Below are 27,673 nucleotides of genomic sequence, written 5' to 3' on the forward strand. Positions count from 1 at the left end.
TGGAGATGTGTGTTAACACATTGAGCCATTAGATGCCCAGCACTATTCCAAGCAGGTTTCATGCATTTTTTCCCCCAAACAACCTATAGTGCACTGGACCTCAGGTACAGAGAAGTCATGCCCAGGGTGACACAGCTGGGAAGGAGGAGACTAAGGAAGGGTAGAAATGAAGAAACTAGACTGAGCCTCAGCCCTGTCACCCATTAATAGGGGGAACACGGAAGAAAACACATTGCCTTGTGTATATGTCCTCGACTCCACTTGTGAAATGGAAATGTTGATGCCAGCTATGAACTCCTCATTCTGTTGTGCTGAGGTCAGGGAAAGTGTGTGGAAGTGCTCTATAAAGAGTCGAGTGCTTGGAAATGTAGTGTGATTTTAAATTGCTTTTCACTCCAACACAATATTATAGGTGAGGCTTGAAAATGCAATGAATTTTGCTTTTTCTTTCACTTCTAATGTTTCTAATTTATCTCTTAGACATGATTTTTTTTTCCTTCCTTTTTAGGTTACTTGTCTGCAAGACTTTTTTGGTGATGACGATGTTTTTATTGCTTGTGGGCCTGAAAAATTCCGTTATGCCCAAGATGACTTCGTCCTGGATCACAGTGGTGAGGCAATTCTTTGACCGTCCTAGTAATCCTGAAACAGAGGCTCGGGGTTTAGTCAGATGACCCTTGCTAAGTGGTCTGGCATGTTGAAGAAAGAGGACATTGGTGGTATTCTTTTTGAACTAATGAAAGTAGAGAATAAAATGAAAACATTAGCCTAATTGTTAAAAAATCTAATTCAAGTAGTTTTAATTTTTTAGACTAAAACGAGTTGTCTCTTGACTGCCTTGTTTTGCCTCTGAAATGGATTTCCTGCCTATTTCAGAACAGTGCCTGGCTGTGCCACCTTAAAGATATGGATTATATTGAATCTGAAATGGTTAGTTATTCATTTTCTGTGTTCATAACGAGATATGTAAAAGGTAATAATTAAATTGTTAATCATGGTTGTCTTGGCTTTCTTTTTACCTCATTGTTTGCAACTTAAAAAAAAAACATGCATTGTTTGTATATACAGAAAAAAATAAAGCTATTTTCGTTGATAGAATGAGAAAATCCCTTTCTCCAATGTGTGGAGCTTTCAACTTTATAGCAATAACCTTAGTGATTTCAGGTGTTATTGATTCTGGGAAAATTGCTTTACTTTTTTGTCTTGACTTAATTTAAACCTGTTATAGTAATAGTGATTATTTTAGCTGATAGTAAAGTCAACTTCCTCTTAAAAGGAGGTAAAACCATACAGACATAACATTTCATAGGAGATCGATGTAAAAGATAAAGTCTTGCTCTTTAATTTCATGAGTGAGGAAAGTTGGCCTTTCAAAAATTAGACTGATGGTCGTCCCTTTCCAGTTGTAGTGATTCTGACCATCCAGAATTAGAGAAACATGTCACCAAATAAATACTGTGATCCATAAACTTCTTAAAATTCAAGATGATACGTTTTGTGGTACCAGACTTCTTTAAGTAATTCTTTCCTGTTCAACTATGTCAGTTACCTTGGAGATAATTTATCTGCTTTGTGCTTGGGGCTCATTTATCTATACTTTTTGGTTTTGTTTCATTTTTTCACTGCTGCCAAGTTTCACTGAGGGTTTCTGTACTGTCTTATATTCTGTTGGCCTGGCCCTGATTTTAACTTGTAATGCCACTGGAAAGAATCACAGAGAATGTCCTTTTATATTGTGTGTGCTAATGCTCTCCCCTGTTCCCACGATGATTAAGTCTGACTGAAATGTGCATTTGCATTATCATCTGTATTTTACATGTTTCTTGACTATAGCTTAATCTCATTTCTAGTGTTTCTTTGATGCCAACCAATATTATTAAGTTTGAAAGTTGGGACACTGAAAAACTGATATCTTCTACGTTATGAAGTTAATTTGGGTCACAACAAAATATTTATTGAGCACGTACTACGTATGTCCCAGGCATTGTACTCCGTGTTTTGTGTGCATGTTGTAAATTTACTAATCTAGTTTTATTATTCATGGTTTTTGTTGTTAGCTACCAGTGGGCTCCAATAGTGAAAGGTGGGTGTAAGTTACTGATTTCTTCCCTCTCAGTTGCCAATTACTCAGCCTTCTGCCAACAGAGGATAATTGGCTTTTTCATAAGATTTTGTGAGGATTAAGTGAGACAGTATATATAAAGCAGTTAGAAGGGTCCCTGATGTATGTGCTTCACTTTCGTTATTATAAATGTCATTATTATACCTTCACCAGCAGGTCATGAAATTAAACCTGATTTGACCACTGTTAACATTTATTTGGAGGAAAAGATGTGTATTTTTTTAAAAAGATTTTATTTATTTATTTGACAGCGAAAGAGATCACAAGTAGGCACAGAGGCAGGGGGGCGGGGGCTGGGGGGGAGGGGGAATCAGGCTCGCCGCTGAGCAGAGAGCCGATGCGGGGCTGGATCCCAGGACCCTGAGATCAGGACCTGAGCAAGCAGAAGGCAGAGGCTTAACCCACTGAGCCACGCAGGCGCCCCTGTATATGTTTTTTTAACCAGTTATTTAACTTGTGTTTAATCTTAATAAAGTCCTAACTTTCTATCCTTTTAGGATTCTGACAACATCTTGCATTAAAGATTCAATGCTAAACACAGTTTTCCGCAAGTAACAGAATCCTGCTTCAAGAACTGACCTCACGACTGGCTGAGAGTTCTAAAGCTAGGGGGTGGTTCTAAGCTGTAGTTGTTGGTTTTCTGGATTTACACTTGTGCTCTTGAAAGAGTGGCAGTGCCTTTAAGACGTTTCTGACTCACACACACCCCTTCTTTCAACAGCAGAATACTGTTTAATATCCACAATGCTAATTAACTAAACTGAAGTTGCTCCAGCCCCTTCTGAGTGAGGTTTTGATTAGGGTCTTTCAAATGCTAACTAGCCTCCCCTGGTGTGTATTTTCCTGATTAGTGGACTTCACATGTTAATTTATTGCCCCGAGGTATACATTAAAACCAACCCACATTGTCATCTTACCTCATAAATTGAAGTATTTTAACGTAAATGACAGACAATAGGTTATCTGATTTAATCCTTATAACAAGCCTACCAAGCAGATGCAGAATTTATTCTGATCCCAATTTCATAGGGGAAATAACGGAGCCTTAGACCCTGACCAAGCTCCCCCAGTTAGCAAAATCAGATTCAAGATTCATTCAAAATCTGCATGAATCCCAAACCCATGTTCTTAATTATTCAAATTAGCACTGATTATTTTAGCTGTAATTACTTCTGGTACTCTAAATGCTGTTTTATTTGATGATTTATGGAAAAAACCAAAGTTATTGTTGGAAGCTAGTTTCTTCATTTTCGATCCTCTATACTTAGGGAAGGTGGAAAATAAGATGGTAAGGAGTCCCCTACCCTTTCAAAATAAGATTATCAGGGAGTTTGGACAGAATCAGATTGTGGCCTTTTGCTATCAATACTACTGACCGAAAAGGGAAGCTGCGCATGTTCCACCGGGGCTCTCCGTGTGTGATCGCGTTAGGACGTTGGGATTTCCGTATTCAGTGCGAACTCCGCTGGAGCAATGAGCTTGTCTACAAGATGCCTATGCCAACTAAAGACAACCTCGGGTGTACTTTTGGGACAATTGCTTTGTATATTGAAGTTGTTTAACAATAATGGGAAGATGATCCGGTGTTCGCTCTCTGGCAGTAAACTGCATGCACGTGTGATCAGTATTTTAACCGGATTTAGTTAATGCACTTTCTCTCCTTTCCAGAATGCCGCGTCTTGAAGTCCTCTTATTCTCGCTCCTCAGCTGTCAAGTATTCTGGATCTAAAAGCCCTGGGCCCTCCCGACGCAGCAAATCCCCAGCTTCAGGTACGCAATCTCCTTCAGTTCCTTTAATTGTTACCAACTAGCGATCTTTCCCAGGTTCGCAGGCAGCCAGGTTCCAAAACGACACGCAGATGACATGATTCTTAAAACGAAAAATTTGAGTCTGTTGCTCAGAGTTGTCATAGATCTGCTAAGACGCTTGTTTGTTTTATTCTCACACATTTTCTCAAGAACAGTCTCTATCTAGACCCTTCTGGTATTTACGTGGAAGTGTTTCGCATTTGGACCATAGCGTACTGTATTTTTAACTTTGTGCTGTATGATTGTGGATATTTTTCTTCTCTTATTGGTTTAAAACGTACATCGGACACAGAATGCATTTCCTTGATAAGTTTCATAGGCTTTTTCCTTTTTCAAGCAATTTAATAGTAGCAGTGATTATTATTGGAAATTGGTACTTACTTAAGAGTCAGACTTACCTGTAATTAAGTTTCTTTCAGGTTCTAAACCTATAGATCTGTGATAGTTTCAGCTGGGGGCACTTTTTTAAAAGCTAGAAACATCTATAAATATCTTGATGTCTTCTACAAGGTTTGTATATAGTAATTTTAAGTAATTTTGCTGATATCCCTTCCTGTTCAGGAGAGGATTGTAAAAAACCATGATTTCACAGGTGAGAAATCTAGAACATGTGAAAGTAGGATCAGTAAAATTGTCAAGCATCAGACCCTCTAAAAGATGGAGGAGCATTTTGGACATTCTACTTGTCACTGCTTCGCCTTCAGCACCCACCCCACTTTCCTTCGGTCAGGTTGTTTTACCCTTTTCGTGTATACGCGTTCAAACCTGCTGAATAACTGCTCTCCTTACTGTCTCCTCCTCTTTGTACTCCCTGAATGTGCACAGTAAAGAGGGGTGGACACCACTCCGGTGCCTACTCGGCAGCCAGATCCCCAGGTGAGCCATGAGGAGAATGGCTTTGTTGCTCTGCTGGGTTTTTGTTTCTGTCTCTTGCCACATTTCTGTTTCCTTTTGCTCCATTTCCATGAACGTATCTGGCTTGTACCAGTGTACATTTGTGCGCTGTGGGATGCTTCACCGTGCATAGAATGCCTCAATGTCCCTTCTTTTTAGAGAACCAGTCATTGTCCGAAGATGGCCAAGTGCCTCTTTCTGTGTGTAGTTACAGGACCAAGGAGGAGTACCACCTCGAAGGCTCTATCTTCTAGTTAATTTTGGAAAACATTCTGTTCCTGAAAAAAGCTAAAGTTTGTTGGTTGTAGGAAAATGACCATAGAAGCAATTAAACTTTTCTGTTCTTCCCTTCTTCTCCTTCTGTTCTTACCTTCCTTCCCACCCTACAGCTAAGAGGCACAACACTCTAAAAATATTGATGATATGAATATTTTTAACTGAAAGCATCTCTCTGCTGTGAAGCTTATTTCAAATTATATTATGCTTCTATAAAGTATCTCAAACACTAGAAAAGCTAATACAACATGAAATTGGCATAAATACAATGACCTGAACCTACCATATGGTAAATGTAGATTTTTGTCAGGTTCTTTGCTTTTGTTTTAGCCATAGGTTTTATAGATATTTATTCTATCAGTGAAATAAATAGAAGTGAGGAGAGTGATTAAAAAATCAGGTATTTTAATGAATCTAATACATACTAAACTAAAAGCATGTATCATAGCCATAATTTTTCTTGCAGACCAATGTTTGTATAAATAAAGATTTATTCAAATCTTTTTAAATTGAATTTGGAATGCTTAGAAATTGATTCAAGAAATCTTAACATTTCAGGACCCCCAATTTTTAACTAAGTCTGTATTTGCATTTGGGGTAGAGTATCTTAAACTTGCAAGTAAAAGTTGCGAGATCTATAAATCACACTTCAGAGTGCAAAAAAATGAGAGATTAAACCCCAAAGTCACCACATCCCGCAGTTACAGACAAGGGGGCAATTTGTATTATTGAAAGCTGCATACCCACAAGCACAACTCACATTTATAGACCTCTAGCTATGGCATACCCGTAAACATTTAGAAAATGCTGTGGGACAAACTGGAATCTCAGACGTATTAGCTTTGTAGACAGAACATTGTACCTTTTCAGTCTTGGGACAGAAGTGCTCCGGAAGTGCGGTCTTCTGGTTGACTGAATTGCTCAACAAAACTCTTAGTAAAACAGGCAAATAGTGTGTAAGAAACACGTAGAAATTCATCTGGGTAACATAAGTAGGTAAATATTATCATAATTTGAGTCCTAAAGATGCTCATTTGAGGTTTTTAGCTTGTAAATCTTTCAGAGTCCACCAAGACAGAAGATCTTCTGAACAAACAAGCAAACAAAAAAGCCCAAGTTTAATTCTTTTCTTCCAGTTGAGAGGAGACATGGATAACAGCCTTCTTCTGGGAGAGAAAGTCAGGGGTTGGAAGGAGTGGTACATGGCGAGGGTGTGGGCTGGTTGTTGTCCACCCACCAGGTGGTGGTGGCCGTGTGAGGGGAGCATGCCCAACATGACCCTGTCCCACTTACCCTCCTAACTAAGATTTGGAAGAAATGGGAAAGAAGTGAAATTAAGGATTATTCATGAAGGAACATTTTTTAGAATTTTCCAAATGCTCTGGGAAACTTAGAAACCCAAACATGACTTGGTGTCTCTTTAGGATGAGATTATTTGGAGGGAAATATGGGCATGTAGTTACTGACCCCAGTAAAATCCCTGGCAGTGAGTTTTGTCAAGAAACTTTGTTCAGCAGTGGGTATGTTTTTAGGGAGTTTTGTCTCCTGTCAGGATCACCATTTGCAGGAATTGATTTTTATCCTTTTGTCCCTTTTCTGTCACTGTTCCAAAGTAGCCTCTACTGTCAGTGTGGATTCTAAGTATCTGTGAAAGCTAATAGCACTTACTGAGTGGAGGCTGGTGACCTGCCTAGGTTGCTGTGTATTTGGAATGAAGGAACAAAAGGGGTAAATTTCAGTCTCAGCTCACAGCAAGTTGACCAGTTCCTTGCCCATAATAATCTCTATTTTATGTGAACTTCTGCCACCAATTCCCTTTCTTTAAAGAGAATTTTTAAAAGAAAACAACATTGAAATTTAACTTAATTGAGAAGTGATCAGGACTGTTGAATATCCTAGAAAGTTTCTAATTGCACAGTTCCTTGTGTTGTCCTTGTACTCTAAATATGCACGTACATTTGTTATGAAATTATAGATAACAGGTCATTGTTTATGCATGTGTGGTTTTAAATTAGAAAAATTAAAGTTTGGTAAGTTAAAAGTGATGAGAAATTTTTTTCATCCTTTCCCAATTTAAAATGAGCAATGCAACGAATAAGCATGACTTCAAACCCAGATACCCTGGTTTATAGGTTATTCATCTAATCACAAATACTTGTTGATCCCAGGACTTTTGCCTCCACTCAAGAACTAGTACTCACTTTTTTGAGTCACCTATTTAGGACTTTTGCCTCTGCATATTGTTTTTTTTACATTTATCAGCTTCATTTAAAATAATAGTTTTCTGCTTCCTCGTATTTGAAAACAAAAGAAAGAAATGACTTTGCTTTTCTTTCCATAGAGATGAATGACAGTTTTCATCTTTGGGCAAAGCATTGAAGATTCGTGATAAAAGGGGTTTCAAATACGTCTTAGAAAAGTAATTACACCAGTCCTAAATGTTAACTACCAACTTTGTGAAATGACAGCAGAAATGGATCCAGGTGATAAAATTAGGAATAAGCATAAGTCATGCTGAAGTGTTTGACCAGCATTCTCTAGTATAAAATCTGCAAATTTACCCTCCCGTCTAAACAGCAGTGGTTATAATTTTTCTAGCTGTGCTCTAAATTGAGCCTTCGACCTCCAAGTGTGTGGAAGTTTGGAGGGGGTACTATTGAAAAACCATCAAGATTTGGTAAATAGTGGGAGAAATTAAAGAGTGAGGAAAAGAAAATGGAAAGAATTAAGAATGACTACTTTAGATAAGAAGAAAGTTGAAGAGTGCCTTTTATGGCCTTCAAAGAAATAAATAGGTGTTATAAGAAAAATGACCAGTAATTTTCCCTTTCCATAAAGAATATGCTTAGAAAATTTGTTTGGCTAATGTGGAATTGATTTGGGAGAGCGGTAGAACTTCTTGGGTACTCAGGTTGGTATATACCAAGAGAGTGGATGTTGGAAGTTTCAGGACAGCCTTCCTTGTAAAGTATTACAAACATACCAGCCATTTCATTTCTCTGCCCTTGCTGGCAGGCAGAATCTATGAACGAGTTCTCATTCACATCTCTAATTCCATAATGTTTTATATATTTGTTTATGTCATTGTTGGAAAGCTATTACTGAAAACAATTCTAGTTTCACTCCTTATTTGTCTGATACTTTGTAATGCAATAAAACACATTATTTTTGCTTTTCACTGATTTGCCATCTGCTTTGAGCTTTAAATGAATCGAAGCTTCATGGGAGCAATGTTGTGCATGTGCTTGGTGTATTTGTGCAATCTGGTTATTTGGGGTTTGAATGACCTCTGTCTCCTTTGTTGTCTCATGGTCAGTTAACGGAACTCCCAGCAGCCAGCTGTCTACTCCTAAATCAACGAAATCTTCTAGCTCTTCTCCAACTAGCCCAGGAAGTCTCAGAGGATTAAAGGTATGAAATGGGATAAATGGCATGTTTGTGTGATTTTGTTATTTTGAGTTTCATAGTTTGGTAGTTTAATTTGTTCAGGGGCTTAGGTGTAATAAAAAATCAAAAAGGAAAGAGTTCAGGATGTGGAGCTGAGAAGGACCTACCTGCCTTTGAATCCTGTGTCCTTTTTCATCTTGGAATTTGGGTCAACTCACTTAACTCTTCTGACCCCAACTGTTCCCATCTCTCAAATGGGAATAGAAGGTTGTGGTTAAGGTTGAACATATTGGGGTAAAGTAAAAGAAGTAGTAGTTTTCCTGTTATTATCAAAATGATTTGCAATGGGAAAGCCTTGGAGAACACTGTAATTCTTTTACAAATCTCATTTTGAATCATGACTTTAATATTGTTAACCTAATTTGGCTTTGCAAAAGCTTGAAATAGGATGAAGCACTATTATGGTACTTACGTACATCTGTAATAACCCAAGAAGATAATGTTCGTTTTGGGGAGAAGTTAGAAATAAATCTTAGGGGGCACCTGGGTGGCTCAGTGGATTAAAGCCTCTGCCTTCGGCTCAGGTCATGATCCCAGAGTTCTGGGATCGAGCCCCACATTGGGCTCTTTGCTCGGCAGGGAGCCTGCTTCCCTCTCTATCTCTGCCTGTCTCTCTTCCTACTTGTGATCTCTGTCTGTCAAATAAATAAATACAATCTTATAAATAAATAAATAAATAAATAAATCTTAGGTTTTGACTGTGATAGCCTAAAAATATAAATGGTTAACTTAACATGATCAGCAGTTGGTTTAATAGACTTGTTTTGTTTTTTGTTTTTGGGTTGTTTTGTTTTGTTTTGTTTTAATGGGCATTTTGTCTTATAGGGAGAAAAAAAATGAATGAAGGCAAATTTGCAAAATTTCAACAACATCAATTTCATTTAATAGTTTTCAATAATTTAAATTTATAAGAGAAAGTTTGCCTGGTAAAATAGCAGTAAATAACTGAGGTTAAAAATTGGGGAAGTTTCCTTTTGTAGAAACAATCAAATAATCTGCATGGTAGTGTACTCTAAGAATACTGAAGTGTATTCAGAAGGCTATGTGTGCATGCATAAATTAACTTATTCTCTTGGTATTTTGGGACATTGGAAATGTCTTCATTAGGAATACATTCTGCCAAAGTTGGTTGCCTAAACACTTCAGGTATTGTCTGAGCAGCTTTCTTTAAGGATGTTGAGAAATCTTTTTCATTAGTAAAATGGACTGTAAGAACCCCAGCACCCCTGGGTGAGTGAGGAATGAGAACCTGCTGAGTGCAACATCCTGACCCCTTCAGAGCAGTGAGGACTATGGGCCTGCCACTTCTCCAAGGGTTCCTTGTCCACCGAATTCTGTTTGTCTGTCCTGCCCTGAGAATGTTGGGTGAACATTCAGAGTGAACCTACATGATTCGCATGTAAGTGATAGAGGTCCGAAAGAGAAATTCCTTCCGGAGGAGGACGGCTTGCCTGTTTTGTGCCTCCTTGCTTATGTACATTGGCAGAAATTGGACTGAGAGGAGTGAGTATGAAGCTCTCATCTACCTCCAAGTGCTAGAAGCTCCTTTATCAAAAGAACCAGACATTTCAAGGTGCTAAAGTGGCTTAGGTCAGTTTATAATATGATTGTAATGGAATTCTAAACTGTCAACCGCCAAAAAAGTTACATAAGTTAAAAATCACTAATCAGCCAGGCATTTTCGGCTTTCCCCCAATTGATTGCACTCCAAATACGTAGGAGGTTCACTGTTTTTGAGTAACTTTCAAGAGAACTAAAGGAAAAATAAGTCAAGTTCATTCGTTTCTTTTTTGAGTTCAGTTGCGTGTTAAACTAAAAGCAAGTGGCTCCTAGTGCTGGTAACTTTTAACCTCAGGGCAAATCCCACACAGACTTTCCAGTGAGCCACAGTCATGTCCTCCCCCAGACTGTTGCTCTGGGCAGGGACAGGATACCAAGTCCTTTGTTTCCTTGGAGTTTCATTCCCTTCCCTCTTTGTTATCATTCCCATCTTTCTGTCTAGCCCATCTGCAGCTGTGAGCCCAAGATTGTTCCTTTTAATTGTTGCTGCTAGGTCAGTAGGTGCTGCTGGATGCTCAGAGCACCATTTACCCTACACACATGCGCACACACTTGCACTCAATCACCTACACTTCTGGAGCGGAGATCCATGGAGTTTTCAAAGCATGGTAAATTGTCGTATCGCTGAGACATCAGATAAAGCTGTTCTCCTTATGCTGAGTGTATCGGAAATGGTATAGCAGCCCCCATCTAGCACACAGCTCTCTGGAACGTGATTAGCGCTCAGGATTACTTGTCGGGGCCTAAAGAGGTGAAGAAGAGAGTTGCTGGTTACTGGCCGGGATAGAAGAGCAGATCCCTTTCTGTTACACTGGTGGGAGAGTCTGCGCTGTGCGAATGGGGAGGTCTTCGTCCGTCCTTCGATACCCCCTGAAAAGATATACGTGGGGATCTGTGCTCGGAATCAAGACAGCTGGAAGGAAAGTAGCAAGCGCGGAGCTCTCTATTAAGGTGGAAGGACACTCTCACGGCAGGAGAGCGGATGGGTTCCAGGAGGCGGAACCTCCTAAGTGGTTTCGGATCCGATATTCTTGGGTGTTTCGGGGATGGGACCTGCAGTGGGGTGGGTGGGCTCCAGTGGAGGCTGCTCCCAGTCTTTTGGGAGACTCCTTCCACAGGATGGGAGAGGTTGTGTTTGACCCTACAGGGTTTGAAGCAGAGCCATCCTGGTCGCTTCTCTCCTTTGGGCAGGGCTATACCTGCAATTCAGATGCATTATAACAAGTCTAAGGGTCACCCTGGGGCAGACGGGGAAGGGGAGAGGACTGTGTTCTGCACCCTGGGCTCTTGATATGTCAGCCCCAAGGTCTTAGAAGGCACAAGCTCTGGGTGTTGAGCCCCCGGGCTTCTAATGTGTCTCCGGTTTATCACTGTCCTGCCTCCAGCTCCTGTCCCTCTTATTCTCCCCTTAAGGACTGGGGACTCTGCCTCCCAGCATTCCTCCCGCTGCTCAGTCTAGCTGCTGCCTAACTTTTCCTGACCCTGCCCCCGCTCCCTCTCAAACCCACTTTGTGTTCCAGCCCACTCGAGGCCTGTGGGGTTTACTCACAGCTGTGAGACCTCCTCTTTGTTTTCTACCATTGTTAAATAAGAACATTTGTTTTTAAAGGACCTCTGAAGTGCTAGGATTATAGTTCTTTAAACTGGCAACAAAGCAAAGCAGAACAAAAAGCCCTACTTAGGAAGCAGGGGAGTTTATTTCTCTTCTCACTTTATAGCTGATGTAGAATTACCCAATTTTACATTAAATATTAGCAGCTAAATGAGTCTCTGCCATACCCATCAGCTCTTAGGCCACACTACCCAAGTGCTGCCTACTCTCCTGGGTCATGCTTTATGGAAAGTGCGTCTTCTGACTGTTCCCAGCAGTCCTTGGTATTGGATATTGTTGTGGGGTTGAAGACCTGCCTTTGAAATACTGCCGCTTAGTCATGTTACTTACTGTACAAAATACCCTAATTTTGGTGTCAGCGTAAGCTCTAGTCAGCATCTGTCCACGTTTGCATTATTTTCTCAATTCAGTGACATTACAAATGGAGAATTACAGATAATTACCATGGGTTAGTGCTCTGCTTTTTTGTTCCCCCTTCATTTAAAATGGCTTATTAAGATCAATTAAGAGGCAGTGTCTGACACTGGAGGACTGTTTTTTTCAGGCAGGAACTATTTATCCTGGTTAGATGCTTTAATGGCTTTGAGGATAGATCATCTTTTTCCAGAGAATCAGAATTGACAAAAGCAAGCAAACCAAGCCAGGACAGCCTGTGTAGGAAATGACACTCTGGACTCTCTAGCTGCCGGGACATAGCTTCTGCCAGATTATCTATTTGTTTGTTTGTTTATTTATTTATTTAAGTATCTGGGTTTTACCTAGTAGGAAATTAGGCAAAGTGAAGTCAGAGGGAAGCAGAATTTGATATTCTATCACAATTTTCCTGTGCCAGTTTTTGGGAATCAGTTTAGTGTTTTTGGTGGGGATGTTGGGAGAACTGAAAAGGAAAACAGGGTCATATTGTGAAGTTTAATCTCTGACCACAGAGTGTGCATGGCTTTTTGTTTGTTTTTTTATTTGCTCGTTGAAAAAGCACCTCTCCACAAAAAAAAGCCCTCATAGTTTCCCCCCATCCTACTGTTGGGGAAGACCCTTCTGCTCTACTCATATGCATTTATAAAAGATCATGCTCTTTGAAGGGCTGGGCCAAAGGCAAGAGAGGAAGGAAAGCTTTCCTCATATGGTGAGTAATTTTTGCAGGATGGGAATGTAAGAAATAGGGTGGCAACCAAGCAGTCAGGGTTCTTTAAACCTAAAACTAACAGACGTTAGGTAACTGAAAGTTAGTTGTACCTCGATTATAGTTTTTTGGTTTTGCTAGTTATGTGAAACCTACAATGGGAAAACAAAGTCGTCTCAGACATGCAGTTAGTCTTCATTTTGCAGACGAAGAGATTGAAGTTCAGAGATGTGAAGTGACTTGCTCAGGGTCTCAGTGGCCGCTTGGGATCTCTGACCCTTTCAGGGTCTCTGTCTCTAACCTCTGACTCTTCCCCCATCCCTGGGGAGTCTGTGTCAGTGACTGCAGCATAGACCTCTCAGAAGGAAGCTTCTATGGTTGTTATGGAAAAGCTATGCAGTCTTTCAAGAGGGTGAATGCTGGGGGTTGCTTGCCAGATACTGAGTATTTGGGTTTCGATATGCATAAATGCTCTGAATAAAAATGAGTTGAGATATTAGAAATGGAATGGGAGGTGGTGCTTGGGAAAGGTAGACGTAGTCCTGGGCTGGGGGAGAGGCTAGATGAATGGAGGTGGAAAGGTAGAGAAGTGCCCGGCGCTTCAGCCTGACCGCCAAAGGCTTTAGAGAAATGACAAAGTTCCCAAGAGGTTAGGGTTATTGGTTTTCTTCAGAAGCCAACAATGGAACTGAGTATTGTTAAGACTGACATAGGCCTGAACAAGGTAGTGTTGTCCAGGCTCAGCAAACATATGGGTACCTGGATATGAGATGATGTTCCATGGTGGGCTGGTGTGGAACCCCCATTGTGAGCATAGTTGCATAGCTGGGATTTGAAAACAGAGCCCATCCTTACTTATCACCATTACTAACTCCTAAGGACACAGTGAGAAAGCAAGTCCAGTCTGTTAAATAGGTGATTGGAAACAAATGGTCAAACCAAAAATTCATAAAATGAGTTTCTAGGGCTACCAAGGAGGTAGCCATTAGGCCATTTCCCCAAAACCTAGTCCCTCGGTAGTAGAACATGTTTTGCTCTTGTATGGATTTAGGGAATCTGGCCTTCCTAGGGCAAGACCACTGGGTGGTGATGGTCATCTGGGGAGGAGGCAGTTCTGTAGGCCTGAAACAAACCACCTTCACTGCACACCAGGCTTTACTTGATGCCAAGCTGCCTCCTGCCGTCAGACCCTTGGGAAGTCCAGAGATCTTATTAGTGAGGCCAGTTCATGCCAGGTTGGACTAGGCCTGTGTCAGGAGGGTGTGTAGCATCTCTGGACTCTTTCTTGTTTGTTCTTCTTTAGTTCTCCTTAATAATGAAAATTTTCTTTGAGTGCTTTAATCTGAACCATGACAAGTCTTTGGTCCACTCAAGCCAGAGGGTTAAGACAGAAGTGGTGTCTCATAGTATGTAGTTACACAGAAGGGGAGCTCATTCTCCTCCATCTGGAGAAGGACATAAGATGGTATAGGGTTGAAAGCATGAGCTCTGAAACCGGAATTTCTGGGTTTGATCTTGGCTTGGCCCCTCACAGGATATACGATCTTAGGCAAGTTACAAAACTCTTAACTGTAAAAAAAAAAAAAAAAAAAAAAAAAAAGGATTAATAGGACCTAGCACACAGGATTGAGATTAATTAGCTATAGAGAAAGCACTTAGAATAGCTTTGCTGTTCTTTCTTACTGTAAGTCTTGGGATTTCCAGGTTTAGTGGAAAGAAAAAAAATTAACATGCAGCAGTATATAAGAAGGAAGGAGCAAGTGAGAGAAGTCAGATTTCAAATTTTATTGCCTCCCCTGCTTTCTCTCTACTTTGAATTATCTTCCCGACTATGCTTCGTCTCTGTTTCCTTGCCCTCTCTCTATAGTCTGGCTGCATTAGTACTCTGAAAGGCAACTTAGTAACAGGTTATTTGGAAATTTAGCAGCTTAAAATAGCAGTAAAAAATTACTGATTTGCACGGTTCTTGTGGGTCAGGAATCCAGGAGCAGCTTTACCACGTGGTCCTGGCTTTAAGATCATTGACAGGGTTGTAGTCGAGGTATGCCCCAGGGCTTCAGTCACCCAAAGGCCCTGCTGAGAGTGGGGGATCTTCTGCGGTGACTTGTTCTCTTGGTAGCAGATTGGTGCTGGCTGTTGGCAGGAGACCTCAGGTCCTTGCCATATCCTCTCCATAAGTTGGCTTGAGTATCTTCAGAGCACGGCAGCTGGGTTTCCCCAAAGGAAGTGATCTGTAAGAGTGACATGCAGAAGCCCTCCTGTCTGAGACCTAGTCCTGGAGGTTGGACACCATCATTTCCATAATAGTTTAGCAGTCATATGTCAGCTCCGTGCAACATGAGAACGGACTGCGTAAGGGCATGAAAATCAGGAGGTAAAGTTCAGGGGAACCATTTTGGAGGCTACCACACCATTTCTTTCTGCTTTCATCTCTTTATCAGCAACCCAAAATTTATTTCTGAGGCTGCCCCTATTCCCTCAATACGTTTCTGTCCATTTTCCTTTTCCAGGGCCACAAAAGTCTCTCCCACTATCAATTTTATTGCTTTGTTTCTCTCCCAGTCCTTTTGTTCTCCTGACCAGTCACCCCTTGCCCAATTACCCCCTGCCCATTCTTTTCTTTCCCCTTCAAATTCTAGAATCCCACCACCAGTGATGTTTTCTTCTTAATCCTCATCTTCCTCTTGACCTCAGCCCGTGATCTCCTGTTTCCTCTGCCCAAGCCCCTCAGAGTCCCTTCCATCTAGCTGATGACTTTCCCTGTGGGAATATTTTCTGTGCTTAAATCACAGCGTTTTCTTTGGGACAGATAGGCAATAAAGAGTACTAAATGTGTCATCAGCTGCCAGATGGATGAAGAAAGCATTTCCCTGGGATTTAATTCATCATCCCTGTCCCAGTTGAGGACTTTCAAGGCTGTAGTAACTTAAGGCTTCCAAGTCAGGGGCACATCTGTGGACACTGAGGGATAAAATGTCTCAGGTTTTGATGCTGAAGTGTATGCCCAGAGGCTGTCTACTGTGAGTATTCTTGTTGGTTGAAAGAAGAAAGAAAAAAAAGTACATTTGGAACACTGTCCAACATCTTGAGATTATAAACTGTCTGATATGCTGATATTTTATCTGATGATGTCTCCTGGGTGTGCTGGTGGTGAAAGATTTTCCAGATTTGTGAAGTGTGATGAAAGGGCTGGTAGTATCTCATACTGATTGGCAGAGCTAAAATGCAACTCTTTGACCTTTTGAACTTCAAAACTTCTTTTCGAAGCTGTGAAATGTAAATCCACAGTAGCCGCTGACCTTAGACGTTTTTGCTTTTCCCTGGAGCTTTGGTTTTTCTCTGGCATTTAAAGCTAGTTAATAATCCTCAGTCCTGAGAGACTGACTACTTTTATACTCTTTTTATGACCCCAGAAATGCCGGGTGGCGACTTCATCTCCGAACGTAATTGATTTTGTTGACAGAAACAAAAACAAAAAATGGACTAAGCAGTTTGGAAGACTTCAGTGACCTAACAAAATAAATCATCATCATGAATCTCAGATGCTGTTTGAGGACAGTGATTTGCAAATCGTGGTTGCTCAGTAAATAGAGGCATTTGGTAGGTCAGTGGCTCAGTGGGGCTGAAGCCCACCTTCATGGGGCTGGAAGCAGAGTTTGCCAAGCAAATCAGTGTATAAATACAATCAACCATAAGAACTTTATTTGAATGTAAGCAGCTCATGCGTTAATCTTAAATGCTCCCTTATTCATGAAAGTAGCCCGTTAGAAATTCTTCTTGGTAGTATATTGGAGATAATTGGATGGAATTAAGACTTCGAAGTTATCGTGAGTTAGCCTGCGCCAGTGCCCGACAGTGGTAACTTCCGTAGTTTGGACTGAAGAGGTGGGCACCTCTCCTGGTATCCTGGCATCCTACAGATTGATGATTCCTCACCGTGAAAGCCCGCAGACATCTTGTGCAGGTAGGCATGGTTGTGCGGAAGCCAGTAAGCCAACACTTCCGTTTGAAAGTCTCCCTTATAAGGATATGCAGAGATTCTGTGCTGGTTTTGGTGGACCATGTAGACAAGTCCCCTTAGGTGTCAGCGATACTCAGGAACCGAAAGGCACAGACCAATGGGTTCCACAAAGCCCTTCTCATGGATGGTTGATTTGGCTTGTGCAAGTACAGGCCGTGACTTCTGTTTAGCCAGATAATTCAGTATTCACCACTATTCATCAGTCACACTAATTTAGCCAAATGAAAGCAAATCTAAGGTTTGGCTACAGATAAGAATAGTTTTTTGTATGTTACCTAGCTTTAGTCGCTGATTCTTACTAATTGTTCTCCTGTGTCCTTACTAATAATGAAGTATCTCAGAGTAAAGTTTCACAGACCCAATATAAAAGTAATGAAGATTTCTGTTTTCATTTTGATTTCTTTTTAATTTCTTTTAATCCATACATAATTAACATAGTGTTATATTAGTTTCAGGCATACAGTATAATGTTTGAACAATTCTATACTCAGTGCTCATCACAATAGGTGTATCTTAATCCCCGTCACCTATTTTGCAACCTCCCCCCACCAAGCAACCACCAGTTTGTTCTCTATATTTAAGAGTCTGGTTTTTTGTTTCTTAAATTCCACATATGATGAAGTCATATAGTATGTCTTTCTGTGACTTATTTCTCTTAGCATTATACCCTCTAGATCTGTCCACATTGTTGCAAATGGCAATATTTCATTCTTCTAAATGACTGAATAATATTCCACTATGTCTATATATATACCACATCTTCTTTATCCATTCAATAGATACTTGGTTACTTCCGTATTTTGGCTATAGTAAATAACACTGCAATAAATATAGGGTGCATATATCTTTTCAACTTAGTGTTTTCATTTTCTTTGGGTAAATACCCAGTAGTAGAATTATTGGATCATGGGGGTAATTCTATTTTTAATTTTTTGAGAATCTCCACACTGTTTTCCACAGTGGCTGCACCAGCTTACATCCCTGCCAAGAGTACAACATCCATACCAACACTTGTTTCTTGTATTTTTGATTTTAGCCATTTTTGAATTTAACCATTCTGACATGTATGTGGTGACACCTCATTGTGGTTTTGATGTGCATTTTCCTGATGATGAGTGATGTTGAACATCTTTTCTTGTGTCTGTTGGCCATCTGTGTATCTTCTTTGGACAATTTCTGTTTTTAAATGCATTTCTGATATAGCTTTTAACATAATTCATACTGGCCTTCCTTTTTAATTAGTGGCATTTATATTTTTAAATATTTTTTTAAACCCACAAAAATGATCATGGAAGTAAATCTATTTATAGGTAACATCTGGTAACGCAGACTTAAGTCTTCAGTACATTTCAACGGTTATCTTTTTAAGAAAATTTTTCTTAAGTTCTCTTTATGTGAGGAAAGGCTGTGGATTTGTTTATCAGTTTGTACATTATTTAACAAATTACACAGATGTGTAATAAATACAATCAACTGTAAGAACTTTGTTTAAAGTTTAATAAATTACACAGATGTGACTATAGTACAGTAATCTGAAAGCATATTCTAAATATACCACAAAGAATATTTTGATGACTGCGTCTCATACTGTCTGTCATCCTCATGTTAATTTAATAGCCTTGGAAGACTTCTTTTTTTGTCTTCTTAGAGGAGGGGACAGTGTGAGAGTAGCCAAATAGCTCCTGGGCGCTAGAGTCCGACCTGGATTCAGATTCTGACTCCACACATTTGCTGTGGTGTTTGGGCGAGTTATATAACCTCCCTGAGCTCTGATTTCTTTATGGATTAATGGAGATTATGATAATACCTAATTCATTTTAGGACTTGCCACAAAGTAGGCATTCAGTTAACTGTAATTAGTGTCATCTTTCCTTTTCTTACAAAGAGAAAGCTGTTCTTAGCTAGAGATAACTTGCATTGGTTAAATTGTTGGATGGGTGACAAAGAAAGCTTAAGGTAGCTGAAGAATTACAGTTGCTGCCAGAAACTTCCTCCACAGAGGTTCTCAACCTTGGCTGTACATTAGATCACTTATGAAACTTAGAAAAAAATACTGGTACCCAGGCCCTACCCCAGGAATTCTTTACTCTGGGGCAGCAGTCTAGCAATAGAAGCTTTCAGATCATCCCAGGTGATCCCAATGTATAGCCACAACCATACCCTGAGGGTTACTCTGTTCTAAAGTTTCAAGGTATAAGAGTAGATTCCTAAGAAAGTTTTTGTAGGGCACCTGGTTGGCTCAGTCAGTAAGCGTCTGCCTTCAGCTGGAGTCATGATCCCGGGCTCCTGAAATCAAGTCCTGCATTGGGCTCCCTGCTCAGTTGGGAGCCTGCTTCTCCCTCTGCCTTTGCACCGCCCCCCTACACACATCTCTCATGAATAAATAAGTAAAATCGTAAAAAAAGAAAGAAAGTTAGTTTGCTTGCTGGCCAAATTTGGCCCACAGTCTGATTTTCTAAATTAAGTGGGTTTTTTTGTTTTTGTTTTTGTTGTTTTAAGTTTTTATTTATTTATTTGACAGAGAGAGAGAGATCACAAGCAGGGAGAGAGGCAGGCAAAGAGAGAGAGAGGGAACAGGCTCCCCACTGAGCAGAGAGCCCAATGTGGGGCTCGATCCCAGGACCCTAGGATCATGACCTGAGCCGAAGGACCCTGGAATCATGACCTGAGCTGAAGGCAGAGGCTTAACCCACTGAGCCACCCAGGCGCCCCTGATTTTCTAAATTAAGTTTTATTGGAACACAGTCACACTTAACCATTTACATGTGCTCTGTGACTGCTTTCATTTTGTAATAGTAGAGCTGAGTAATTGTGATAGAGACCATACTGCAAAACCTAAAATATTACTCTCTAGCCTTTTGCAAAACATATTTTTGACCCCTGCAGTAGACCATTTAAAAATTGAATCATAGTGCCCTTTTCCAAGATGGATCAAGAAAGTCAGCTCACTACACAAGAATATCTCCTAGAAGAAAAAAATATATATATATCTCCTAGATTCTGTTCAAGTGCTTCCTTTTATGAAAAGTCAAAATGAAGGAGTATTCAACATTATACTCAAAAGTCAATAGTAATATGCTTTAATGCATTGGTATAGTCATTTTCACTGTTCTTGGAGAATTGCCAATTTTTGAATAAAACTTCACATTTTTAGTATAGTACCTAACATTTCTTTTTAAATTTTAAGTTTTGTAGAAGTTGTAATAATCTACTTATCAAAAAAATTTAATGTAGGCACTCTCACTCGACTTTTTGGCTGAAAATGTGGAAAGCTAGAATGGTACTCATTACCAGCCATGATTGAGTACCTAGCATTTATTCCGTCAGCCGTGAATGCCATTTTAAATGATGCTAGCGGTTGAGGACACATTACAGCTTTTTCTGCTCTATTTTCAAGTCCTTTAAAAAAGTTTTTAGCAGAAGAGAACAAAACAGATACAGACATGTAAATGCAGAGAACATAGTGTGGTTGCCAGAGGGGAGGGGCAGGAGGGGATGGGCCAAAAGTCCTATCCTTATTGGACGGAGCATTTTACAATGTATATAAATGTTCACTCACTATGTTGTGTACCTTAAGCTAATGTGTTACTGCATGTCAACTGTACTTCAATTAAAAGAAAGAAAATAATCATATATATCAAGTGCTCAAACTAGTGCCGTCCAATAGAACATTCTGAGGTGATGGAAATGTTCTGTATCTGCATTGTCTAATTATATTGGCACATGTAGCAATCAGACACCTGAAATGTGACTAGTGCAGCTAAGGAACTGAATTTTCTTTAAAAAAAAAAAAAAGTTCTTAGCAGAAGCAGGTGATTGTGCCTTGCCTTGCCTTTCCTTGCCTTTCCTTGGTTCCTCAAAAATGGAGATGCTGCTGCTCTCAGAGGAGCAGGATGGGGCAGCTGTGCCAACCTATATCACATTCTCAGCAGTATCTCCCGCCCTTTCCACCGCCTTCCCTCCTTGGCAATCAGGACCTCGTAAGGAAATTTGCCCCCTTCTCCTCCCCACCCCTAAACATAATCACTTCTTTTTGAACCAGTTCGTAAGTATGGAAGATAATCTTGAAAGAGCCCAGATGCTGCTGTCCATTTATGCTTTGTTGAGGAAGGTCTTACAAACAGTCAGCATCTAGGCACTGCCTTTGTGCGGTCTCAGCATCGTAGTTACGGATGGAAGCAGGAGCGCTCATTAGCATTTTAAGAGATTTTAATAAAAATTGTTAGTTTGATAATAGACACGGGACAGGTTTAATCAGGAATGCCATATTTTAATCTCTGGTGCTAATTCAATCCTTGCTTTAATAAGAGAATAGTTCTCTGACCAGGAACAGGGAAATGTAGAAACTGTGCCTGGGAAACAGTAAGAATTTTGTAGTCCTAGCATTTTCATTGCTCTTTGTCTGCATGTCTCTCAGGGCACTGGGAATGCTTTGCTCTGTATTTCACAACAGACACTGCACATTTGCCAGGGATCTGTCCAGGGATTTTGGTGAGCACCCAGCTTTTCTCGTACCCTTGGAACACCGAGCTTCATTACTGGGAGGTCAAGTGAACTTAATCCCTGGCTGTGTGACTCTAGCATTATGAGCACAGATTCCTGTCTTAGCAAAATGGCTCTCTCTCACGGGCTGTCAGAGTCCTTTGTCACCATCAGAACCTTAGAGACCATTTCTTGGAATGTCAAGGTTTCTCGGAAAGGTTTTAAGCGTGCACATGTCTCCTCATAAGATTGTAAACTTCCTGGCAGTAGTGATCCTGCCCCTTCATCTTTACATCCTCTAACAGCCAGCGTCAGTTACTGCTGAGGGAGGGAAGGACAGCTGGCCATTCCTGTGTCAATTCATGTCTCGTCTGCGCTGTCATGAAATGATTCCCCTTCATGTTTTAATTCTCTAAGCATTATTTTCAAATAAAGGAATAGTATTTGGGTAGGTAATTAGATAGGTCACTCCTGTTAACTCTATATAAGTCTTTTGTTTTTGTTTTTGTTTTTTGTTTTTTTGGTAAATGTTTGAGGTTCCATACTTAGAAAAAAAAATTCAATTTGAGAGTTTTGAAAAATGCTCTTCTTGCCATCATTATTTGCTAAGAAAGCTGCACTTCCTGATGATTTAGTGATATGTTCATCAGGTACACGTGAAAGTAGCCTTTCAGTTGGCCTTCACCACGTGCCATGTTCTCCTCTGTGGCTGAGGCTTTGGCCTGGGTCCTGCCCTCTTTTAGTTGCCAGGGAATCAGTTCCCACACCTCCTCTGTCTCCTGGTCTCTTTCCTTGCTGTCTGTGAATCCCAACCGCACTGAGTTTGTAATTGCTGGGCTGTACAGGGCGTTGGGATAGGTTGGAGTAAGGGTTTAATCCAGACATTGGGAAAATTACAGTGGCTCATGGAACTCAATTAGTAGATACCCCGAGGAGTCACCCATCCATGTGAAAATACATATGGAGGTAAAAATGCCTTCATTTTAGCCCTTCCAAGACTTCCTTCTTATGGAGCCCTTGAGTTAGATAGAACACATCAGCCTGCAGTGAACTAAAATTTACTCAAACTAGCTCGAGAAAGGGCCTTGTGAGAAGAATGTTCCCTGCTTCCAGGAGAGTTAAGTAAGCAGGCCCAGGGGAAGGCAGGGACAAACCCAGGTCTTAGGATGCCCGCAGTGGGCCTGCATACTGGACATTTCCCTAGGCTCTAAATGTTGAGAAGAGAGAAGGTCCCTGCCCAGCACCCTGATTCAACAAGCTACGGGCAGAGGGGGTGGGGCCGGCCCGTTTGGGGCGTGAAATTTGACATGCGGGTTAGCAGGTCACTCTCCACTGTTGTTTCCAGGTATTACAATCCATCTCCCCTGTCACTGTAATCTAGGGGTGAGCAGTAATCAAAAGGGAGCTTTCCATTTGTTTTTTGAGATAGAACTTTTTCCAGAATGACATTCTTCCTGTCTTTATTACATTAAGAATTTGGCTGCTATGAATTTAATTTGGATCTCTTATTCCCATGACTGGCAGTTTTCAGTCTAGGAAGGGTTAGATTAGAAGAGGAACAGATTTGAAATGAATTATTTAGCAAAAAATCTCTTTACATTATCCATTCAACAATATGAGAACATTTCTCAATCATTGGATTCAAGGCTTTATGCTAGATGTTTTAAGGAAAGGTATACTAATAACTAATACTGCATTAGTGTTACATGTCAGTGAGTTTACATATGAAAAGAGTTTACATGTAGGAGCTAATTTTTATTTTCTTACAAATCTTCAAACTAGGTCTTGCTATTACCCCTATATTCAGAGCAGAAAATTAAGACTTGGGACGTTTAAGCCACTTTAAAATATCTATATATATATAGATATAGATATAGATATAGATATATATGTAGATATATCTATATCTATATATATATAGAGAGAGAGGTGCCTGGGTGGCCCAATCGGTTAAGCATCTGATTCTTGATTTCAGCTCAGGTCACGATTTCAGCATCCTGAGATCGAGCTCTCACTAAAATAAATAAAATCTTTTAAAAATATTGGGTTAATGTATAAAAATCATGAAAAACAATTGGTGGGAAACAAATTGGACAGGCAGGTAGTGAGACAAAAGATGGAGTTATTCTATTGGTCACAAAAACCCACTGAAGTTTTGGATCCTAGGTCCTATCAGAACTATCCTTGGAGAAATTTCCTGGCAATTCTGTGTGGAATGGCTGAGACTGAGAGTAACCAAGGAGGCCTTTGAGGTGCCAGGAGGGTGCTGAAGGAGGACCAGCACTAGGGTGGTAGCTGTGGAAACAGAACTGACTGGAGAACCGTGTGGTTTTCTGTCAGGCTTCCCTTGAAGTCACCTCTCGGGGCCTGGGTTTTAAACGAGCTAGCTTTTAAACACTTTAGCATAGACTACAGCTGCTTTTGGAGATGCCTTTAATTTCAGCAGCAAAGAAATAGAACCACCACCAAAAAAAAGTTAAATTTTGAAACATTGCCTGCCAGTTACCTTGTGAGAAACAAAATGATTGGACTCCAAGGAGTCAGTGTGGTATGGTAGTATTGTCATCTATTAAGGGTGGCCTGAAAGGGACCCTACATACCCACCCACATTGCTACACAGTTTTTCTCCAAGTCAGAGTGAAGGAGACAAAACTTGTGAGAAGTGTGTTTGCCACTCAGAACTGCTTTTCCTTGGCCTCGCCTTCCTAAGAGGACACGCTGCAGCTGGTCTTACTGTCCACATAAGGTGGTTATGTGGCATCTGAGAAAACAGACCATTTTTAACGCCTTTTATTCCTGAGGCTTGTGATGCATTCTAGAAGAACGTCTGGATGATCCTGTGTGAAGCAATGTATATGAGTATTGGGCTTTCCTGGGTTTTGAACCAGGATCTCTGAGGTTCTTACTTCATTCAGAGGAAGAGAGCAGACCCAGTGTCTCCAACTTGTGAGCATTCTGGGATGGGCAGCTTCCTGGTTTGGCCCTGTTGTTTATGCCTTTAATCAGCAAGTACGAATTCAGTGTGGTGTGTACCACGTGGTGTGCTGCCCACGGGAGATGCAGTGATGAATAAGGCACAATCATAATGGGACAGAGGTACCAGCATAGTTTGGGCATAGAGGCAGGTAAGTTCACCGATACAAAAAATGTTGAAGAGGCTTCTCGCTAATTTGTTAAGTCCTTTGACCTTGGAAGTCCTGAAATCAGGAATAATTAAAAAAGAAAAGACAATTCAAGTTCAAAGAGAAAAATTTGAGTTCAAAAGCCTAAGAGCCCTTAGGGATAAAGAAAAAATTCTCAAAGAAGACATAATAATAAACCTGATATTAATAATACTCATAATATGAGTTTTTCAGTTCTTCTAAGAATTAGAGATTATTTTTGGTTTAGACTGGGAACTTCAGCCCTGTTGAGTTAAGAACCTGTCTTTTAGTTTTATCTTTCATTTCCCTCTGGTTCCTAGGAATAAAAGTCTTTAAAATGGTTAGGAGGAACTCTTACTGTCTTAGGGTCAGTAAAGAAGAGGGTCAAGCCAGGGCTGCAAGCACTCTGGATCTGGAATCCATAAAAGGGTGTGGAAGGTGATTCAGTCCTAGTCATGGGGCTTCTGAGAAGGGCTCCACCTTTGCAGGGACTCCCTGAGGTCCACCACAGGGTTGCTGTGGGATCTGGGGACGTGGTACCAGTATTTCTTGGAATTACCTAGAGTTCTAAACCTTATATGCCACTAATAAGTATCTTGTTCTGCTCGGGTGCTATAATACTTTCCTTTACTTTATTCCTTTGAGGTCAAAAGTAAACCACTATCAAACAGAGCAACACACTGTCAATTTCCTGATATCCAATCTGATTTGAAAATACTTTAATAAGGAAGAAATGTGTTAAGGATACAGGGAAGAGAGGAGAAAGAGATGCCCCCTCTCTTTTTGTAACATCATACTTTTGCACAGTATGAGCATTTTCTAATCTTTAAGGATTAGCTAGCTGAAGGTTTGTAAATTTTTCACAATAAATAACGATCACTCTCCTCTTTCAGCAGATTTCTGCACACGGCAGATCTTCTTCCAATGTAAATGGTGGACCTGAACTTGGTCGTTGCATGAGTCCTGAAGGTAGTCCTCAATCTGATGATCACGTTTATAAAGGAAGTCACCCACGTGAACATGGGGGCCATCCAAAACTCCCTTGTGCTAAATTATGATCTTCCTCAACAGGGATGCAATCATGTCACTAATTAGCCTCGTGAGCTTTGGTGAGGTTGCTTCAGGATATATAAAATGTCCTTGTTTTTTATTAAGCTTTCTTTATTTTTCCTTAGTGACAGTCTGCTCACAAGTCCGACATGTAGACTTTTCCTTTCTCTCAATTAGGGAGCAGAAGTGCGTTTTCTTCACTGGATATCTGCTATCTGCTGGGCACTGGGGATACATTGTAAAAAGTAGTCCTTTTAACCACTTCCTCCTCCTGCCTCTCCCTACCCCTCCCCTTTTTGAGAGGACTTGGTGCCAAGAGTTAGCCTTAACAGGTATCCCAGCTGCATAGAATTTTCTTCACTGGAAAATCTTCAGGAGAAATCTTGAAAAATTTTTAGACTGAATCCCCACCATCATTCCCTTCCCCTTTCTTGAGAGTTAACAAAGAAGTTTAAAAAGCTTAGGTTAAATTTCCTTTTACTTATTTCAGTTGGCATTTCAAGGGTATGTTAGGTTTATTGATTATGTTGGTTTCAGATTTCACAACAAGGTCAAAAGGAAATTGGTGATTCAGGAGTTCAGGTGTTCTCTTCAGAAAATATGCTTAGAAATTTTCTTATGGTTCACCATAGGTTTAGAAATGAATTACATTGCAATTTATTATTTTACAGATATGTGGGAATCAAGAAGAAATGCTGATGTGTTTGCTAGACTTTGCATTTATCCTTTTGTGCAGGTGTGAATGGAAACAGGTGCTCTGAATCATCAACTCTTCTTGAGAAATACAAAATTGGGAAGGTTATTGGTGATGGGAATTTTGCTGTAGTCAAAGAGTGCATGGACAGGTGAGTGGGTAGTGAGGATAATCATTTGTTAGGAGGTCTTTTTCCCCCTTCCTGAAAAAGTCTACAGTTAGGTGGGACCAGCTGTTTTGTAAGCCCACAGGCAGTTTGACCCGGAAAAATATAGGTACCTACGCAGAGAATAAACCTGCTTTGTATGCAGTTGGGCTGAGCAATTTATCAGGTCTCATCCATGAGCCAGAGAGGAATAGAAAAGAATAGGTTTCATTTTTAAAAAAAGGAAAAAAAATCTCGTATGGCACTTACCTGTGTCAGGCTTGTTTTCAGTGCTGTGCTTGTACTATTAACCCCTTTCAACCCCACAGTAACCCTTTCAATTACTACTTAGTTGTATACACTAGTAGTTCAGATACATGAGCTCTGACTCTGTTCGGATCAGGGTCAGCCAACTTTTGCCTTTATTAAAATTATATTTTTGCTTATTCAACTTTATTTTGTTTAAGGTCCTAAATTCGCAAGTGGTAAGAAATCCTTTCTTTTAAATTCCAGGCCTTTTGTAAACAATATACAAACTGGAAAAGACTCCAATTAGAGCCTTTGTCTTTAAAGGTCAATCCCCTAGTTGTTCTAAGTGGCAATTTTTATTATTGGTGGGGAATTTTCCAGAAAGCTTTTCCATTTCGCCGCATTTCCAGTGAAGTGTTCCTGCTCCTTGTGGAGGACACTCCCTTGTCCCCTGAGTCCTTTGACTTCGCTCTGGTGTACTTTGGCACCCAGTAAAAAATTAAGCATCTAAAATACAACCTCTACAGACTCATTAGAAATCTGTATCAGGGTTTGGTTTATGTTATGGGGAAGCAATTTACATGAAAGTTACTCCTCTAAGGTCAGCTTCACCAGCGTGTACTATGACTAAGTGGCAAAGGCAGCAGCACTTGAGGGAACTAACCTATTCTAAGAACACTACAGTGTTCTTTGTTGAAGTGTTTTCCTAGCTAAACCGTACTTCTTGGCTTGTTCAGGTTAAATTGTGTTTAGATGATTAGAAGTTAACAACCTCAACATTTCTTTGTCCAAGTCAATGATCTCTTTACTACCAGATGCAGGCATTGAAAGGTGCGGATAATATGGTACCAGCTAGAATTTTGGCTGAGAAAGAGATACTGAAATCCTGGGACCTTTTAGTTATTAATGGATTAATGTAAAGATATATCGATCCATAGAAAATTTTTAGTTACTTTGATTCATTTCTCTTAATTTCATTCTGCCTCCTAAGAGAATTATTTTGAGATTTAAGTATGGAAAAAATTTCTTGTCCAGCTTTGATACAACAG

The 27,673-nt window shown here is 40.3% G+C and overlaps 1 protein-coding gene across 10 annotated transcripts in view; it reads left to right on the top strand.

The window, feature by feature from the left end:
• DCLK2 (doublecortin like kinase 2) overlaps positions 1-27,673 on the top strand; it is a 144,593-nt gene that overhangs the window by 86,788 nt on the left and 30,132 nt on the right. For 6 of the 10 annotated variants that reach the window (XR_004283164.1, XM_032332491.1, XM_032332494.1 and 3 more), the window contains exons 3-8: positions 509-611; positions 3,791-3,892; positions 4,757-4,807; positions 8,418-8,512; positions 25,380-25,455; positions 26,273-26,381. Coding sequence is in view for 9 of the 10 variants with exons in the window: in XM_032332491.1 (XP_032188382.1) it covers positions 509-611; positions 3,791-3,892; positions 4,757-4,807; positions 8,418-8,512; positions 25,380-25,455; positions 26,273-26,381 (536 nt within the window). In the remaining variant the exon portion in view is untranslated. The remainder of the gene's footprint in view (positions 1-508; positions 612-3,790; positions 3,893-4,756; positions 4,808-8,417; positions 8,513-25,379; positions 25,456-26,272; positions 26,382-27,673) is intronic. The other 4 variants (XM_032332493.1, XM_032332498.1, XM_032332490.1 and 1 more) reach the window with 3 other exon arrangements.

The sequence above is a fragment of the Mustela erminea genome, chromosome 2 (assembly GCF_009829155.1).
Source record: "Mustela erminea isolate mMusErm1 chromosome 2, mMusErm1.Pri, whole genome shotgun sequence".
Lineage (NCBI taxonomy): Eukaryota > Metazoa > Chordata > Mammalia > Carnivora > Mustelidae > Mustela > Mustela erminea.